Source organism: Etheostoma cragini, chromosome 4 (assembly GCF_013103735.1).
Source record: "Etheostoma cragini isolate CJK2018 chromosome 4, CSU_Ecrag_1.0, whole genome shotgun sequence".
NCBI classification, from domain to species: Eukaryota; Metazoa; Chordata; class Actinopteri; order Perciformes; family Percidae; genus Etheostoma; species Etheostoma cragini.
Window position 1 is genome coordinate 10,348,209 of NC_048410.1, and position 19,994 is coordinate 10,368,202.

Genomic DNA, 19,994 nt, shown 5'->3' on the forward strand with positions numbered 1-19,994 from the left:
GTGTGTGTGTGTGTGTGTGTGTTTGGGTGTGAGTGCGCGCGCGCCTGCGTGAGTGCGTGTTTATGTTTGTGTTCATCTGATATGTGCTTATGGTTGCTAAGGCAGTGAAGGTGAGAATCTGGCTGCATTTGGGGAGAAGGTGGGGGTGGTGGCGTATGTGTGTCAGTTTTAGGTCATATCGTGTATAATTGTAGTCTACATTTTGACTCCCTCAGCTAAACTCTTGGGGATCATTGTTGTCACAAAAAGCCACCATTTCATTCAGACTGTTCCAAATGTTATTCATTCTTTCATGATTTATTAAAAAGGTAACAAAAATCACTATTGCAATATTATCTCCATCTCAACATATAGGTTGATGAAATCTTTATTTCTTACTTAGTGTGTTTGACATTTGTTTATAAACCTCTTCTTGTTTAGTCTGCTCTCAGTATTGCTTTTGTTTTTCTGCCGGTTCAAAGTACTGATATCACACATCTCTGTTAAGCCAACAAACACAACACATGAATGTTTTGTTATGGATGACACGCAGTTCCTCAGCAGTTTAAGAGCTAAAAATGACTAATGACTGCACTAAAGACATCGGTTTTTATTATCAGACTACTCTTAATTGATTCTTCTGATCTCTTCCTCAGCAAAGTGATAATGAAAAGACCCTCTCTCCACTAGGGAGCAATGCTGAGAACGATGTCTTTAACGGGCAATTTTTCGATAACTTAAACTTTACAAGTAGTATCATACATCTTTGATGCACACGTTCAGGTGTATAGCACCAAAAGTCAGACACGCATACATGCATGCAGGAGAGCATGCGGAGTTCCGCCAGAGGCAAAGGGAAGGCTGTGGGTTGAGAGTCCCGTTGCACGAAAAGACTAAAACTGTAGATGAGACAGATGGCCCATGGGCAGATCAGCAGGCACTGTACCACATAAATATAAAAACCATCCCCCCTGCCTATACTGTACTGTACTCACATACAGACACACACACACACACACACACACACACACACACACACACACACACACACACACACACACACACACACATTCCCAGTATGAGTTTTTTTTTTGTCCATTGGCCCCTCTGTGTTATGTGTAGAGACAATGTAATAATTTACGAGCTTCAGCCATGCTGAATAGAAGCCAAATGAATCACAGGAGCAACAAAGCCAGACAACAGCTATCCACTCTTTCAATCCCCTGGCAGATGTGCGTGGCGCTGATCAGCAGAGTACACCAGTGGGCATGAGAACATCATCCACCATATAGCCTGGAAGACCATCTCCCTCTGCGCTGGTTGGTCTACTTTGTATCATAGCAACAGTGGTCAGGGAAACAGAAATGATGAGAGAGAAGAGAAACTAAAGCTGCGTACAAGTTAGTCACACACATGGAGGCAGTGTATCTACTGTGGCCAATTGATCAAGGGACACAATGGATACAAGTTAGTGGATCAAAAAAAGGATCAGCCCACATGCATATCAGTTGGAGTTTTGTTTCTGGCCTATAGAGGAGGAAGAATGAGGTAAAGTGTGCGACTGCCAAGGAAACCAAAGTCTGGAGCGTCTCCTAAATATGTCTTTGTTTTTTTCTCCCTCTCTTTCTCACTTTGTAGGACTGAAGAAGATAAGAAATCCAGAGCGAATGGTCAGGATTGCCGTTGGTTACACAGGACACACCCCTCCCAAGAGTGACGACACTGACGCCAACAGTAAGAGACACACAAACACCCTTCACACTGTTTGTGCATGCACACATTTGTCTGTAGCACATTGTGACTCTGGGAGCAAGTATGTGATAAAGGAACTGAGGTCTCCTTCTCATCTGCTCTGTCACAGATCACACTTACACATACATACACACACGTTCTCACATAAACACACACGCACTCACACTTAGACAAAACATACACACTGTCTCTGTGCTGAGACGCCATTCCAATTCAGCTCTGTTCAACATCATGTTTATTCATGCATGCCAGTACAGTATTAGCGGGCACACACACACACACACACACACACACACACACACACACACACACACACACACACACACACACACACACACACACACACACACACATAGCCATAGAGGAGCCAGGGTTTACTTTGGCTATCTGTAGTTTATTGTCATACCTAATCTGTACACATGGCATTATGTATCTATAATCCTCAATGGGCCTGGTTAAACAAGAAGTGAGATGGAGGGTGTAATCTGGGGTCGCTGCATGGTCTTGTAGCTGTGTGCGTGTGTCCAGGGCCTGTGTGTGATTGCTGGGGTGTGTTAGATGGACTATAAAAGCAATGATTGCATTGATTGGTTATTGATTTCTGAGGACATGACGCAGAATGATGCATGTCTGTGCCTCTGTGTATATGTGTGTGTGTATAGGATGGGGACAAATTGGAAGCAAATAAACAGATGTGAGGAGGAGCAGAAACCCATGCCACTTAGGGCGGTGGGGTGTGGGAGTTATGGGTATAGGGTGGGGAGGTATGTGGAAGCGCTCCCCCCCAACGCACCCCTCTACCTCCATTCATTTTCAAAAGGAGAATATGGCCTCATACCTGCACCAGACCCTCTTTTTGTGTTAAGAGGGATAAGAGCAAACAAGACTGTCACAAAATAGCCAATAAAGAATTAAAAGGAAATCTTAAAAAAAAAACACAATACACACACAATACAATAGAATAAAATAGAACGGAGAGTTATGTTTGGGATGGCTGTTTAACATGAGCAGAGACTTCCCGAGCCTATCCCTGTCTCCTATCTGTTCTCACGTCCCAGCTGGAGGATTACTGGAGGAAAAGTTTATCAGCAGTATGATAAAATTAGCATGCACGCCCATCTCTCTATCCCTTCCCCCCCTCCGCCCCTTGCTCTCACTCCCTCTTCCTGCACTTGCTCATCCTATGCTATGCTCCCCCCTTTCTTCTCCCTGCCCTGGCTCTCCCACCTGCCCTCTTACCCTCCCTCCCATCCCTATATCTAGCTGCTGTGCAATGAGCCTTTCTTTCTGTCACATTAATTTCATCTCGAAAAGGGGGAAAATGTGAAAATTTCCCCTGACGCCTCCTAATATCAGTAGGGGGAGAGTTAAGAGTTGCATTTGGAGCGTTTTTCTCTCTCTTTACTGAGTAGAGTTTTATAATTAACTGACAGCCATCTCACAAGGGCATTGGCTTGTTTCTGTGTTAAATATGGAGATGACAGTTTTATGAGGTAAAATATTCATCAGTCGTAGGCCGCTCTTCTGTGTCATTCCAGTCTAAATTATGGCATTTGATAGGCAACCAAAGCAACGTTTTACTTTGGTCGCACATTTTCACTTTTTAGCATGTTTATCTCTATATAACTTAATCGGCCTGCAGTTTTACATTAGCATTCACACTTTGTCACTCTTTTGGACTCTTTTTACTAGATTAGCCAGAGAGTGAGTGATCTGTACAGACAGAAATGTGTGGTTTACTGCTGAGGGACTCACATGAAGCAACGCAGGTATTGAAACTGTGTCGTTATTTCAAGCATAAATGTGAACAGCACTGAATTTACATATTTAGATGTGTTTTTCCAGTGTCCCAGGATGTTTCATTTTCCTGGGTAGCCTGAAACAGAAGAGAAATTTTTGCCCCATGTCACACCACAGTATAGCTCCACTGAGAGCCAATCGGAACAGATGGAAAAGCCAATTGCGACAGAACCCCGGCTGAATTTTCAGGGACGCATTCGCTAGTTCGGAATCGTTAGAAATACAAGATACAACCCTTTGGGGTGTAAAAACTCATCAGCATGCAATATATCTGCAAAGTTGGTCTTCCAGTCCTCGTCAGCGGGGAGAGTAAATGTGAGGATAGGATAAGATGACGATCATGTCCATGAAGGTGTGCTTTGAAAGGGATTTTGGTACCAAGGTCACTGGTAAAAAACGCCACTCTGGGACAAGTACTGTGATGTCTGTTCTTTGATCTACAGGCACTGTGTATGTGTGTGTCTGTTTGCATGTAAGAGCGTGTGCGGGTGTGTGCGCAGGTGTTTGTGTGCCGACGCATGTGCAACGGGCTTGTTTGATGTGGTGGTTCTGGTACATTTCAAAGGCGAGGCTCTGATGAGAATTCTTCAGAACAGCAGAGAGAGGGGAGGGGGTTATATCCAGGAGGGGTGGGGTTTAAACGCTGATTGGCATTCATAGCAGAGAGGCTGGAGTGCTGCTAAAAAAGAAATTAGGCTTTAACTAAGCTGCGCCATTCAGCTGTTTAACTAAGCTGCTGCAGCGTTCAGCTGTTTGAAATTTTGTCTTCTCAGGCCTTCTATTAATAAATGCATAATTGATTAGGGGGAGCATACGTGCCTGAACACACTTCATACTGACACAAACGCACACATGCCCAGACACCTACGTACTCACAAGAGCACACACATAGACCCCACTCCTGTCCTGCTACAGTACTTTCCTCTTTCTGTCTTTGTGTTACCTTGTTCCATCTCATTCTTGTTCCATCTCATTCTTGTCCTTGCATGATTTACTTTTTAAATCTCTCTCTCTCTTGCTCTCTCTCTCTCTCTCTCTTTCTCCCTAAGTTTATTTTTCTTAATTTACTGTCTCTCTCTGGCTCATTGTCTTCCTGCCTCTCTGTCTCCCGCTCTGACCCTCCCACCCCACCTATCTCTCTTTTTCTCTTGCTCTGTCGTATGCCCTCAGGTAGAGTATAATTCCTATCTTCCCAGGGGAGTCATGAATGGACGCCCTCAACTCAAATGCTTATCTATAACCTTTGAGTGCTTGCTCTCTTTGACTTCTGAGCGGCACACCCGTTGGGCACACACAAAACAGGCACACAAACACACACACACAACGGGCTCTATCTTTGTGCAGATGCAATGCACTGGTAAAGTACTACTTTCCTGGGGTGCAGTGGGATTTTTTTTGTCACTTGCAAATATTCAGTATTTTGGTGATTCTCTGCCTGCCAGTTATACAGTCTTCTACCATTAGTCACATCGCATTACACTGGGGGGAAAAACACATACTGGTGCGCTATATTTTTGTCCCCATCAACAAATCTCTCTCTCTGTGTATGGCTTAAACATTGGTGACAAATACTTTATATTGTTACGTTTTGAGTTATTACATTTTTTACAATTTCTGTCAACAGCTGGGCGCTGAAGTTTTTAGCAAACGTTACCCAAACAGATGTATGTAATGCATTTATTGGGGGCTATTTTCAACTGCAGATTTGGTGCTAGCATCCAGTGCAACAGTGTAGCTCACCAATCTAAAACAAAAAAACTTACAGTTTTTGAGTTTTTGACAAAAGGAACAATAGAGGAATATGGCAGAGAGGAATAAGATGTATTAAGCTTTGGCTACACAGGCAATACTTGTCAGTACGATCAATTGTTCTTTTTGGTCTGTTAATGGAATTTGTTGATATTAAGGGAAAAAAATTAATATCTTCAGGCAATAATACAAAGGAGGTAAAATTTAATAACTGATTTTTACCGACTTTTGCGTTTCCTCACCTGTGTAACGTTAAAATGCATCATTACACACAGAAACCATGACGCTCCTAAACATCACCTGCCTGTAGAAACATTTGGGCTGCAGTATATTTGCACTTGTGACTCTCCTGCTCCTGTACAAGAATATTAGTTTCCTTAGGAGTAGCTAGTCTTTTAGTCTCTGCTCTATTACCAAACTGTATGTATAAAACTGCCAGGAGAGCATTGCTTTTAAAGGGGATAAGGGATGCCCATGTGGTTGGCCATGATTGCTACCAACCCCAAATGCAATGATAATGTATGATAATGGCTTCTTCGTAATCCAAATCTGTTTACCGGTAGGCCCCAGGTGCGCTGTGCACCCTCCACCTGCTATCCACAAATAAGTGTCCTGCCACTCCCTCTGTGACTGCACACTTAACTATTGTTCATACCTGTACATTGATTGCCAAGGTTAACTACCTTACTTGTCTATAGTACTGTGAGTCCTCAATAAGTAAATGAGATATAATAATGCAAACTTACATAAAGATGACTTGGAAATATGAATAACAGTTTTTGTGCAATTTGCTTTATTCATTAGGAATAACAGACGTACTGGGCCATACAAAGTATAAGCCTGCCATCTTTTCATTGCCATGCCAAAAATTCTCATTTCTGATAAATTACAAATCACAGTAATTAATCACAAATAGTACTGGGTTGACCAAAATGAATTAAAGTGTATGTCTTTCATAGTCCTGATCACATCTTTGTGCAAATTCACTTGCTTAAGGTCACATCTGCTTTTAAAAACGCTACACAATAAAAGTGTGTTATGATTGTATTCATCCAGATTCCGGAGATGCTGCTTTTTGGTATTCTCCTTGCACAATGTCTGTGTCTAATGAGAGATTCCTCTCCTCTTCCTACTCATCCCTCGTTTATCTTCATTTATCTTCACCTCTGCTCTTCCCCTACCTCCCATCTCTTTCCAGATGAGCCAGGCCAGTTGAAGATCTACCTTCCTAAAAAGCTGTTAGAGTGTCTACCCAAATGTTCCTCTCTCCCCAAGGAGCGCCATCGCTGGAACACCAACGAGGTGAGACTAAGACAAATTGAAGAGGAAAATATCCGTGACATTGAGATGAACTCAGTGTTTTTTGTTAATGACCCATCTCTAGCTAATGCCACATTGATAAATAAAGAGGAGGTCAACAAATACAATGGTAGCTTTTCATTATGGGACCCTAAAACTATGATACTAGGAAATAAAAAAACAGCGACCCAAGCTCACAGCCAAAAATTCCACTGACTATACATTCCATTTGGTGTGATGCTGTCTGGATTAGGGCGTAGCAATCAGGGAGTCCTTGGTCTAAAACTATATACAACATAGAGGCTAAGCAACTAAAAAAGAAGGCTATAGATTGAATGTTTCCACTGATGTTGAGTGTGTTGCTGGGTTCAAAAACCCTTATGGCCGGTAGGATACAGATTGTTATCTAAATTTAAAATTGTTGCTATGCAACCATACAAAGTTGTTCAATGTGTGGCACATTTCTGCTTTTTTCTGCTTTGTGTTATGTGTAAAAATGATGCTCTATGTATCTATATTGGGTAAAGTTGTCTTACAAAACAATAAATAGGAGACAAAAATGAAAAGCTATCTGTGAGGTATGAACAACAAAAGCAGTGACCATGCACCCAGACAATTTTATCATTAAAGCAAGATACATTGAAGTAACTTTAGGGCTTTTTGCACTTCGCTTGAGTCAACGTTAACCACATTTTGAACTTTTAGTATGCTTTGACTGTAGACAATTTCACACAAACCCATGGCTACCACTCATTAATATAAGGCTTAGAGTTCGATCTCTTCTGGGACAAGATTAGCAACATATTTGCAGCATTAACATAGGTAAGTTGAACTGTGCTGCTGGCTAAGTGGTACAATGTTAAAAGAGGCCAAATTAGGTTGGGACAGCTCTTTACTCATGGCCAAAGATAACCCTGAGCTAAACATTTGGGGTGTGAAAAGCCTTTCAGAGTTGCATGTTGTTCCAGACTTAAGCTGTTAGCTTAGGGAAGTGTTTGATCGTTGTAAATGGATGCAGGCATTTATCGTCAATAGCTCCTTGTTTATGCATTGCACAGCTCACCACTGGTGGTTTGCTCCATCCATTGTGATGTTGTTGGGCTCTGCTGAGACATTTTCTCCATGTGCAGGCTGTGCACTCCATTATGAATGTGTGTTTGTGTGTTTGTGTTATTGATTACCAAGTCCAGCATTATTATGCAATACAAAGCTGATTTGGCCTGTGGTTTTTCTCTCAGGAAAGTCATTAAATCTTTCATGCAATCCATCTCAATGAAGGTCATCCTGGGAGTACAGCGCCTACTAAATAGTGTGTTCACATGAATAGGTGTGTGGGTGCGTTTGCGTGTGCGTGTGTTAGAGCCCAACCGATATATGCCTATTATCGGCCGATAACATTAACATTTCCCAAACTATCGGTATCCGCATTTATAATGGCCGATAACAATTTAAAAAATAAAAATGGAAATCAGAACTTTAATATATGTTGATATTCCTCTGTTCTGTTGTGGCAATAAAACAAATTATTATCACTATTTTATTGAGAACTCATAAATAAATACAAATAACTAATGTTAGGGAAATCTGTTTATGTTTTGTTGGAGTTTTTTTATAAACTATTATTATATATATCGGAATATCCGAGAAAAAACTAATTTTTGTATTGATATTGGCCTTAAAAATCCTTTATCGGTTCTAGTGTGTGTGTGTGTGTTTGTGTGTGTTTGTGTGTGTGTGTGTGTGTGTGTGTGTGTGTGTTTGTGTGTGATTCAGAACAACGCAACCGATGCTGGTTAGGGACTTCCACACATCAGCCTATCCAAGAGCAGTTGTGCACAATGCACAGGGACTAGACCAAAGCACCTTGTTGCTGCCCCCTCTCCTGCCCTCTCTCTCTTCCTCTCTATCAGTCTCCCTTCCAACTTACCATCTAGTCCTCTCTATCTTTATCAAACCTTTCCTCTCCTCCCCCTCTCCCTCTTTCTATTTCTCTCCATTGCTCTCTCTCACTGATGAGGAGGTATAGGCTCAGTTCAGAGGGAGGTTGGGTGTCCCTCAGCGGATTCCTTCAAAGCTCCTCTTCCACACAGGCATAAAGTTTCCTGCATACTTAAACACTCTATTGTGTCTGCTGCTCCTCTTGCCTGGTGCTTTTATGGGGGGAGCCATGTGTATACTAACTGTTCATCTAGTGCAAGTACTGTATGTTTTTTCATGTGTTTTTCCCTACGTGTGTAAGTGTGTCTGTTAAGGATATGCACAACTCCAGACTATTGCGTTCAATTATTCTGTAGCTGTTGCAACAAAAGAATTGATTTTTCTCTGCGTGTGTTGATTTTTATCTACAAATTTGTATCTACGGATAAAAATCAACTCTTTTGCCTGTTTTGCAGAAATTGCCAAAAGTATTGTAATTTAATCAGCAGCATATTAAACATTGAAATCATCATTGGTCATTACAATTTAGACACATGTGGGTTTTGTATATAAACCAAGGATTGTAGGGTGTAACACAATTTTATGCGTGGGATTTTCAGATCAATATCGTTGTGGTCTACATGTCAGTCATGAAATGTGGCGATGTGTTATGGACAAAAGTAATTATTTGTTGTTGTTATACTAATGTGTCTGTGTTGGTGTGTGTACATTTGTGCCTTTTTGGTTTATTTTTTCTTATTTCTATATGCTTACGCATTAGAAAAATCAAAAAAGGGTTTTGTGTTTCCTCATCCTCCCATCCATAATGTGTGTGTGTGTGTGTGTGTGTGTGTGTGTGTGTGTGTGTGTGTGTGTGAATAGGAAAAGAGTGTGATAGATAAAGAGATTACCATTCTGTGTTTTGATGCCTCTGATTAAGTCAGACCCAATCTTTACAAGTCTGTCCTTATTGTCACCTTCTTCTTGGCATGCGTATGTCTGCAAGTGTGTGTGTATTTCTGCGTGCGTGTGCATGTGTGTGCGTTTGTTATCTTGCCCATGTGCGCGATTGCATATGATCTTCTGATCTCTGTTTTGTCACGCATGGCTCCTCCCAACACCTTGGCCTCCCACGAGCAGTGAGCTGTGACCCCATACATTTTTACCCCATCCACTCCTCCTCTTCTCTGTCCTTTCCTCTCTTCCTTCCCCCTCTTCCTCCATCTCTCTCTCTCCCTTTTGTGTATCTACTGATGTGTGAAATTATTCTGGGATGGAGGGATGGATTCCTCCCTGAAGGGCTGAGCGGAGGCGTGAGCCTTTTGTTCAATAATAGATTGGGGGTGTATGTGTATCTGTCCATGGTAATAGACTATAGACTAGTTTTAGATAACAAACCACACTCAGGTGGACACACGTATGGTAGAGTCTGTGTTATCCATCCATCGGGAACACTGAATAAAGGAGGCTATCAAACTTTTTTTTTTTTTTAGACAAAGGCAAACTTTTGAGTCTGGTCCTGGGTCTCAAGCTCATGAAAAGATATGATTACTACTGAGGAAAAACTCCCTTTTAAAAGCTTCAATTTGATCTACGAAACGTGCACTCACTCACTATGCGACTGTGCACGTCATTGCATGATCTAATGTAGATTTTAAAGGCTTCTACTTCCGAGCAGCCCCCCTCCCACTGTGATTCAAATGATGCAACTGTCAAATGGGTCGACACAGACTTCAGTACATCACACAGACGACAGCAGTCGGTGCCACAATAATTCTGCATGCGAGTCTGCTCCACATGTCGCTCAACTATATGGGTGTAGAAAGCAAGCGTTAGAAGATGGCATTATTCTGGTATCAATGACATGAAATAATATGATATGAAACATGCAGTGTTTTATTGTGGAATTCCATTCCCACCATGCAGTGATATATTGGTAGCTGTGTGGTGTGAAGGCAGCTAGTTGACAGTTCCAACACGCTCATGTCTGGCTGTTGCGCTGCACGACACTAACATGATTGCTTGAATGAGAAACAGATCAAAAAGCATATACATTTTAGACCATTGTCCCATCCTTTGTGTGTATCAAGGGTAGGTGTTGTCATGGTAATAGATTAATTGTGTGTGATTGATGTTGCTTGTTTGACACAAAAACTGTTTGTGATTGTTCAGTACATCAACGGTGATAAGGCAGACTTGACATAGTCAGGACATCTTCTTGCAATGTGTGAATGTGTAGGACAGATCAAAAACAAATAATTGGTGAAGGACAAAAGCTTTTAGTCTCAGGTAAAAATGTTAGGAACCTACACACACTCACCTGTGTGTGCTATGGCGTCTCAGCTTGTGTGGGCTCCAATTTCTAGACCAAACAAAGCTCTGTGTGCATGGGTCTGTGTCTGAGTGTGCCTGAGTGTATGTGCATGTTTAATTCAGTATCCATGTCATTATTGTTGTTTGTGAGGCATTAAATTGAATTAAATATGCATGCAATGTATCCCTATGTTTCGTCATAGACATATTTCCCATTTTTCTCCCTGTAGGTAAAACTTAAGGCAGGAGGAGAGGTGTCTGGATGACGTTAAATGTCAGCTACCAGACTCCGTGAAAATGTACTATGGATCCAATATAGAAACCAGAGCAATACAGTCAGCAGACAGCCAGTTGCAGGCCTCCATTTATACTGTGGTGAAGGGTGCCCTTGATTTATGAATTTAATGTGTGAATTGCTAATGTCCAGCTCACACTGGCATGTGGCCGGGAGAAGCTGACACTCTCCATTTTGTCTGCTGTGTCAGAACAAAGACAAAATTAACGTGTTTCCAAGAGAGTGTGTGTGTGTGTGTGTGTGTGTGTGTGTGTGTGTGTGTGTGTGTGTGTGTGTGTGTATGTGGTCTTGTTTAACTATATTTGTGGGGTCCAAAAACTGGGAGTCCAGTATGTGTAGATGTGGGGTCCCAATAGCTATGTGGGGCCAAAATGCTGGACCTCAAAACTTTAAAGGGCTGTTTGAGGGTTAAGACTTGGTTTAAGCATGAGGGTTAGAATTAGGTTATGGTTAGGGTGAGGCTTAAGGGTATCCATTATGTCATCGACGGGTCCCCACAAAGATAGTGCCGCTGTGTGTGTGTGTGTGTGTGTGTGTGTGTGTGTGTGTGTGTGTGTGTGTGTGTGTGTGTGTGTGTGTGTGTGTGTGTGTGTGTGTGTGTGTGTGTCCCAGAGCCTGCCTATGGCTGTAACCTCTCCAGTTGACATTGAGCTCTGTGCTGTTGCCATTTACCAGAGTAATGCATGGTTTAATGAGAGGGTAAAGAAGCCAACACTTACTCTGCACACCAACACACACTCTCACACACAGACACACACACACATACACACAAACACACACTCCCGCATGCTCACACATGCTTGCACACGTGTATACACACGCTGACATACACACACACAATACCAAAGGGGTGTTTCACAGCTCCTTGTGTTTGATTCCTATTCTTTTATTTTTAATCATTCCTCTGTCTTTTGGGTTGAGAGATATTTTATGTTTAGAGAGCGCCAAGTTATAATGACTAATTAGTCCTCCAGGCTCTTTCACTTTCCCTCCCTCTCTTTTTCTCCCCTCGTCTTTGTCTATCTCTCCATCTCTCTCTGAGCCAAGCATAGCCCAATTAACACCCAACATCATTTAGTGTCTGTTTAGACGTCCATACTGTTCTGCTGACCAAACTGGCATATAAACCAAATGTGCAGCAATGCAAATAATTAATTAGATCCATTCTATTCATGAATGTAATTTCCTTGTTGATACATGTAATTATCTGGCCAGCCTTTCATTTGCAAATGGTGCTCTACATGGTAAATTGGACATGTGAGTAGGTGCTTCAATGATAGCTGGGATTATTATTTCAAGGTCTCAGTCATGCAGATATTTGAACATGCACAAGTTCACGAAGTGGCTGAGATTAGGCAGGTTTTACAAGTCTAGTCAGGGAAAGCCAGGAGTCTGAGGTAGGAGTTAGTATTGCCTTTCCTCTCCTCTCTTCTCCTCTCCTCTTCTCTGCACCCAACTGGAAGCCCCACATTTTCATTGTGTTCTATTTTCTCCATGCCGCACAGACCCACTATTTATCTTGCCCTCTATAATTTGACACAAAATATTGTTAACTGGAGACACAGAAATATATTAAACAGTGGGAATGTGTGACTGTGATTGTAGAGGTTCTGTGCATGTGCGTGAGCTTGTTTGTTTGCTTGTGTGACCGTGTGTGTGCCCGTGTGCGTGTGCCCGTGTGTGTGTGTGTGTGTGTGTGTTTTAATTTCCAAGCCAAACCAAAATTAACTGAATGACCAACAGTGTCTGCTGTAATAACAAGCCTGGCTGTCCAGTGGAGACAATACCTTTTTGTATCCTGAAATTTCCCCACATAGAACCTCTGTAATATCTGAGTCCTGGGTAAATTAGATTTAATTCATTGGAGACAGATGAAGCCTAAAAATGTCTATGTTTGTGCATGTGTGCACACACACAGATGGTCCTTGTCCTCCTATTTTGAGTGCTTGTGCTCCATGTGTGGAGCATTGTCTGGATAACTTTATTTAACTTTGGTAACTTTCTACTCCTCAGACCTTGCAAGGGCTTTAGAAGTCAAATACGGTTTACAGCAGCAAAAGGAAATTTTTCATGTTTACATCCCCAAATAACAGTGAGGTGTCAACAAAACATTATAAATTAAAGCACCATAGGTGCAGGAACCTTAGTGATTTTGATCAAGTTTTTTTTAGCATCTTCATTTTCAGGCTTAATAATTATAATTATAATAATAATATGCCTAGTTAAGGATTTCAGAAACAAATACATATTTCATACTCTGCTCATGATTTATGAAGATTTCAAAGAGGTTTCAGTCACATGCAGTCCAGCTTGTTGTCTTGTGTTTGATGCAAATAATTCACAAATTTTAATAATTCACACAAGTTCAACTACTTAAAGAAGAAAAATGAATATCAAAATATCTGGAAGTCCTTCTCACAATATTTGTACAATTGTTTAATTTAGTTCAGTGAATGTTTATGACGCCTTTTTAATCATTACTGAGGCTCACTATGTGCCAGTCTACAACACTTTTTCTTTTATGTCACATTTTTCGGGATATTTTTAAAATCTCTCTGCCACTGCTCAGTGAAACCTTAATGAAAAAATATCAGCCATATGATCCCCCTATACCAAACATGCTTACATATTGATTAGTAAGTTGTGTTTGTAGCCTACCCCTCATTAATTTAAAATGAATTCAGTGTGCATTTTATGTCTGGTGGACATTAACATTTTGTTGCTGGCATAATGTTGATTCAATCTGTACAGAATTTTCCCCATAGTGCATATTTGGACAAATGAAAATTGTGGCTCTCTTTGTATGCCTAAAGTTAAATAATCCACAATTACCACAAATATTTGGGCTGTTCTCCAATAAGTCCAACCATGTGTTTTTCACGCAGAGTTGCCTCTGTAAATTTTATACACAGCGTTATAAACTGCCTACCTCATGGCTAATCCATCAAGACGTGTACACATTTGCACAAGACACAAAAATGTACATGCAAAACCAACTATTTAATACTAAAGTGATCAAACTTAACAGACCTATGCGCAAAATGGGCTCCAAAAGTGTATCAGACCACATTTGTTTGTGGTCAACAGAGGTGCTGTGCATTGTTCTCATGGGCCCTCAACCCACCAATGGCCACATGCAGGCTGTAGCTCTGTTTCTAATTAAAACTGCTAGGATTATGTTTTTTTATTTTTTTGTTAGTTAATAGTTTATTTGGACATGTAAAAAACAACGAAATTAAAATTAAAGATGTATGTACATGCATTCATGCATATGTAATTAAAATTACAGATGAATAAGGCCATGTACTTCTCAGCACAATCTTCCAAAATTTAAAGTAATTCAAACAAAACAAAAAATGTCCCATGTTCAAAAAGGAGTAGGAAGAAGTTGATAAACAACTTATCAGGTCCGGCCCACTTTCTCTACTTTTATCCTTATTCTTATGAATCTTATGCTTCAGTTATTTACACATCATAGACACAAATGCATACACAAACACATTTACACAGTTGTTGTTGCTTTTCTTTCCTTTGTTCTTCTTTCTATACCATCTATCTATATTAGATTAAATAATAACACATTCATACTAGCCTTAGTATATAGATGTATTAATATATAGATCTATCAGTACATAGATATATCGGTATGTAAATATATTAGTATATAGCTATATTAGTATATAAATGCCAAGAAACCATACAGTTATACAATAACATCACTTTAAATCTTTTTTGTATCACTTTAATATATTCATTTTAAATAATCTCTTGAAATTGCTCATTGTTGTAGATGATTTCATCTCTTCACTGCAGCTGTTCCATAAAGTAACTCCTTTAGTTGTGATGCAGTGATATTTAGCATTTGTACATTTAGCATCAGTTTCTTTGTATAAACAAATGTTCCTCTTTAATGATGTTTCTCTCTCTTATTTAAAACATCCCTTGGATACTGCACATCATTTGTGCAGTTTTAAAGTTAACAATATCTCTGAATTTGGGTGCTTTTAATTCAATAAATTAACAATTCAGTTTCAATATCATTAATCATAAGTTTTTTGTGTAAAGTTGTGGCACGGTTACCGAAAATGATAAATTTAGTTTTACTTAAGTGCAGTGTTAGTCTATTAGCATCAAACCAGCTCTTCATCTTTTTAATTTATTTTCTGCTGTATCTAAGAGTTGTTCCAATTTTACCCCAGAACAGAATAAATTAGTATCATCAGCAAATAAACATGTGTTAGTTTAATACCAAAATGTATGTTATTTGTTGTTAAGTAAAAATACAATACAGCTTCCCTTGCTGTTTAGAAGCACTTTGATTTCTTTTCACTAATTATCAGTTTACTCCCTGTTGAGTTGATAATGGTGATGTGTATATGGGGAACAGTAAATGTGAATATTTAGCAGTTAAATGTAAACTATCAACCACAGAGCGGGTTCATGTTTAACATTCACTGGTAGCATTTCTCCAGGTAAATCTGTTAATCTCTGTGTTTCCCTGTTAATGTGTTGAGAAGTCATATTATCAGGGAGCTCTCCTGCCGTGTTTACTGCACACTGTGAACAGTGTTCATCAACTGGTATTTGGTCTCATGGAGTTTTGGTTCACAATTAAAGACTGAAATGGTGTTGCTTATTGACATGTTTTATACATAGAAGTGCATGAAATGTTTCTCGAAAATATTGAAGAAATGAGGCGTGAATCTTTTCATCATAGGACATTATACTGATAACTTAAAGTGCATCTCATCTGCCTTATAAAGCAAACAGGCCATACAATTGCCTAAATTGCCTCAGTCCTCATTCACTGATCACACTATGATGCCATGTCAAGTTTGCTTGCTTGTTTGAAAACATATCAAACATAAATTGAAACTTTGCCCATTTTTCTGATGTTATAGTTTTATTTAATTTGATCTTCCATGTCTCACAGATCTCAGTTTATTGCAGGAACCTTGCCAAAGGGAGAAATTGGCCGCCTCCTACTTAATATCCACACAAAAAACATGGTGAGAGAACTGTAAGTCCCATGCTGCTGCGACTAGCATTTTCCACTAACAATATTCTGGAAATGTACACATTCACAAGATTTACCTTGGGAGATGTATATATGTGTGGTAAATATGTTGTTTTCCAACATTTACTATAATAGACAAAGGACAGTTTCTGTGTTTGTGTGTGTGTGTGTGTGTGTGTGTGTGTTGCGTTGCATTCTACTCAGGAGACCACAGTGGGTGTCCAGTGTTTCTCCTCAAACTGCAGTTCTATACAAGTATTTCTCTGTCTACCTGTATTTGCTGTCTTCTTCCTCCCTCCTCCCTACTGCTGATGTATGAAATGTCTACTCTCATATGGAGTGTGTTTGTAAAAGTCAAGGTAATCAACTTTCACTGATTCCTGGAGGATTAAACAAGGTGGCATTTGTGTGCGTGTGCAAGTGTCTCTGTGCATAGACAATATTAGCTGTGTACTAAGTTGTGTATTGTAATGCAGCTGTGTTATTAGTCTAAGCCCAGCTCAGCTGTAATATATCATCCATCATCTTGTACTCGAAGGAGGCAACTATATAAGGGATACTGATATCGCATTTGTATACTAAAAGTGCATATACTTAATAGTTTGAATGTACAGTATGAAGCGGTGGGTGGGGAATGATAATCACCTTATATGAAAGGGAGAGCAGCTCACTTGCTTCTTAAAAAAGAGTGTTCTTTTCATGCCTTTAGGTGTTTGACAGTGAAAGTTTTCGCTAACAGTATTTCAGTCTTCTTCTCTATGTAATACTATGCAAAATCACTCTGTCCAAAAATGTGATTTTTGTTCAATGCGTAGCCCTTCACTGCAGCAAACAGGAAATGCATGTCATCAAAAAAAGAATTACCTAGTGTTAAGCCTAACTACATAATTGCCTTTTGTTGATAGCAACAAATATGGCAGGCAATATGTTTGTATATTTGTTTGTATATGTATCCTGCCAGCTTGCATTGTCCAATACACAACATCAGCATCACTTTCTCAGTAGGCTGTAAGCTCCAGTCTCCGTCTGCTCTAAGGTGTCATTGCATGTTGAGTTAGAAAGTCACAGCCCATTACAGTTCATATGAGCTAGAAAGTTACCAGGACAGCCCAGCAGGCAATGACTGATGTCACAATCTCTAAAAGTGCATTCAATTATAGCAGTATTATTGAATGGCTTTGCCAAAACGACATACATTTAATGGATGAAAATAAACCAGATTTAAGCAAGCAAAGTGTCTTCCAAAGGTCATGATAGTTTCCATAGGCAACGGTAATACAAATGGAAATGGCTGCTGTCTAAACAGTAAAAATGTTAGTTATATTTCCCATCTCTCCCTGTTATTTATTTATATACATGTATCTTATATTGTATAGAAGTTTAAAGATAGCTAACATACCTTTTGCGCCCACAGGATGATTCACAGTGCTTGAAGAGAGAGTGATGACATTGGGTTCTACCTTGTACAGTTGCATCATCACAGTAAATATACTGTAGCCAAAGTGAAGAGGGGCCCCTTTAGATCTATTGGTACACTACCGTGCACTTACAAACTATGTATGGAATAGCATATGTTTTATCAGATATGATCATTATAATGGCATCTCACTATTCATGTATTTTGTGAGCCATGGATGAGTACAGTCCATCCTTGATGCAGTAGTTTTAGTCAAGTGAAAGTCATGGAGAAATTACAAGATGGATTGGTCTATATTAAGCTAAATTCAAAACAAAACAAACCCATACTTTTTACCATAAAATATAATGAAGAAGTTCCAGACACTGCCCAATGTGTGCTGACTCCTGATTTGTGGTTACGACTGTTCAAGTCAACAAGGACAGCTTTTCTGGGATTTCAGAAATAATGTATTAAGCCAAAGAAAAAATTAGCATCATTTTAATCAAGTGCATTTGCAATAAAAGTGAATTCTGTAGGGAAGGGATTAAATTAGTTTCTACACTTTTTTTTTTTGGTGCTCATGGTATTGTCTAATTGTCAGTAATCTATAGCAGTTGGCAAAGTCAAAGCACATCGTTTTGTCAGCTTTTAAAACGTGTTGTTTATGAGCTGGAGGTGAGGTACTCAGTGGCTCCCTGACTCCCTGAAGCACAGGCTGGCAATCATCAGAATTGGGAATGCATTTCAAAAACTTCTTTATCAAACCATGTGAAAGGTATATCACATTTTGCAATACACTGAAAGAGTGAGTGCAAGTCTACAGCCCAGGGCTTCGTCCTAGGCAGAGACAGATCAAACTGCACAACGGAGCAGGGTTGATAACCTTTAATGTTTACTTTTGTTTATGGTTGTTCTCCACCTGCCCGTTTCCCAGTATGAAGCCTCCATGTCTGATATTGGTAGAAAAGACAAACGCGAGATTGCAGACAATTTGTACATTTATAAATTGATGCTTGTCTTTGGCAGTTTGTTTTTGAGGCTTGAGGAGAGTTAAATATGCATGACTTCTACATGGGTGGCTCCAAGTCTTTTCCAAAACAACAAACAAATGACATGAAATCTTTATCTGGCGGAGACAAACAGAATTCTGAATTGATTTTTTTAGAAAGAGGACTCCACGTGAGCTCCAGCAGGTAACTAGATTTGTTTGTTTCTTCTGAAATGAAGCTGCAGTGATATTTACTCAGAGCACACACGCATAACGAACAGGTGGGTACACACAAACATGCGTGCATGCACACACACACACACACACACACACACACGCGTGTGCTCCCATCTTTAGTTGGGTGAGGAGGAGACAAACCTAAAGATCGCCACGGAGACCCATCTTTCAAATTTATTCATTAAACTCCCAAATCTTCCCCTTAACGAATGTAATTAGAATATGGTAATGAGAGAGGGCTAAACCAGGGAGTGTTGTAATACGCTTAGCAGCACAGAGGGAGAGAAGGAGACGGAGAGAGAGGGAAATAGAGTAAGGGAGTTAAAGGAGAGAGAAATAAAGAGACTGACTGACAGGGTGCCAATTTATGTCTTGTTGTAAACAAGTATTTATGCCAGTGAGAGGTGGCACACACTATTTATTTTTCTCTTTCTCTCTCTCTGTCATTACCTCTCTCTCTTTCAGTGTCTCTCTCTATCTCTCTCTGTCTCTCGCTCTCTCTCTCTCCTTAGCATACCAAACCTCCTCAATAACAATAACATCAACAATAGCAGAGCAGAGATGAGCCTCGGAGGGCAGAATGACTCACAGTGAGATGAGGCATCAGGGGTTAACACAACCATTGGTGACTCCTTCATTGAGACCCCCCCCCCCCTCACCCTCACCCTCACACTCTGTCTGTCTTTTTCCACCTCCCGCTGGCAAACTTACACTTGAGATCAGAGATTTCAAATATATCTACGTACGTGTGAGTATGTATGTGCACCCTTTCTTGGTTAACTTTAACTTTGTAGGGGTTTTTGAGGACTCTGCAAGCTTTATCCAAGACGCCCTAGCGCAACAGGGGTCCTGGCATTGTGTTTGACATCACACACCTGTTGCTGTCTTTGATGTGTTCACTCCCCTGCTGAGAGAGAGGGGGCCGTCTCCTCAAATACAAACACAAGACAGGAGGAAAAGGACAGGTTCGGTGCGCAAGAGAGAGGAAGTCTTAGAAAAATATGATTGATATTCCCACAGTGGATTGGGTCTGACTCTTCCTTATTCTCAGGTCTGCTCAGAAGTTTGTGCTACTTTTCATACTGTAGCGTGCGCAGGTGTGTGTGAGTGTGTTTGGGCATGGATGTGTGTCTGTAGCCACCTTCACTGTTTGGACTTACTTTTATATTGGCTAGAAGGAGATGAGAGAGAAATGTGACAGAAAGGGGGAAAGGAAAGTGGGTGAGCTAAGGGGGGGGGGGGGGGGGGG

The 19,994-nt window shown here is 40.3% G+C and overlaps 1 protein-coding gene across 7 annotated transcripts in view; it reads left to right on the top strand.

The window, feature by feature from the left end:
- Nucleotides 1-1,277: 1,277 nt before the first annotated feature.
- Nucleotides 1,278-19,994, top strand: part of LOC117943135 (calmodulin-binding transcription activator 1-like) — a 49,759-nt gene continuing 31,042 nt past the window's right edge. For 6 of the 7 annotated variants that reach the window (XM_034869069.1, XM_034869071.1, XM_034869066.1 and 3 more), the window contains exons 1-3: nt 1,278-1,298; nt 1,618-1,713; nt 6,479-6,582. In XM_034869069.1, coding sequence (XP_034724960.1) covers nt 1,647-1,713; nt 6,479-6,582 — 171 coding nt within the window. In that variant the 5' untranslated portion in view covers nt 1,278-1,298; nt 1,618-1,646. The remainder of the gene's footprint in view (nt 1,299-1,617; nt 1,714-6,478; nt 6,583-19,994) is intronic. The other variant, XM_034869068.1, reaches the window with a different exon arrangement.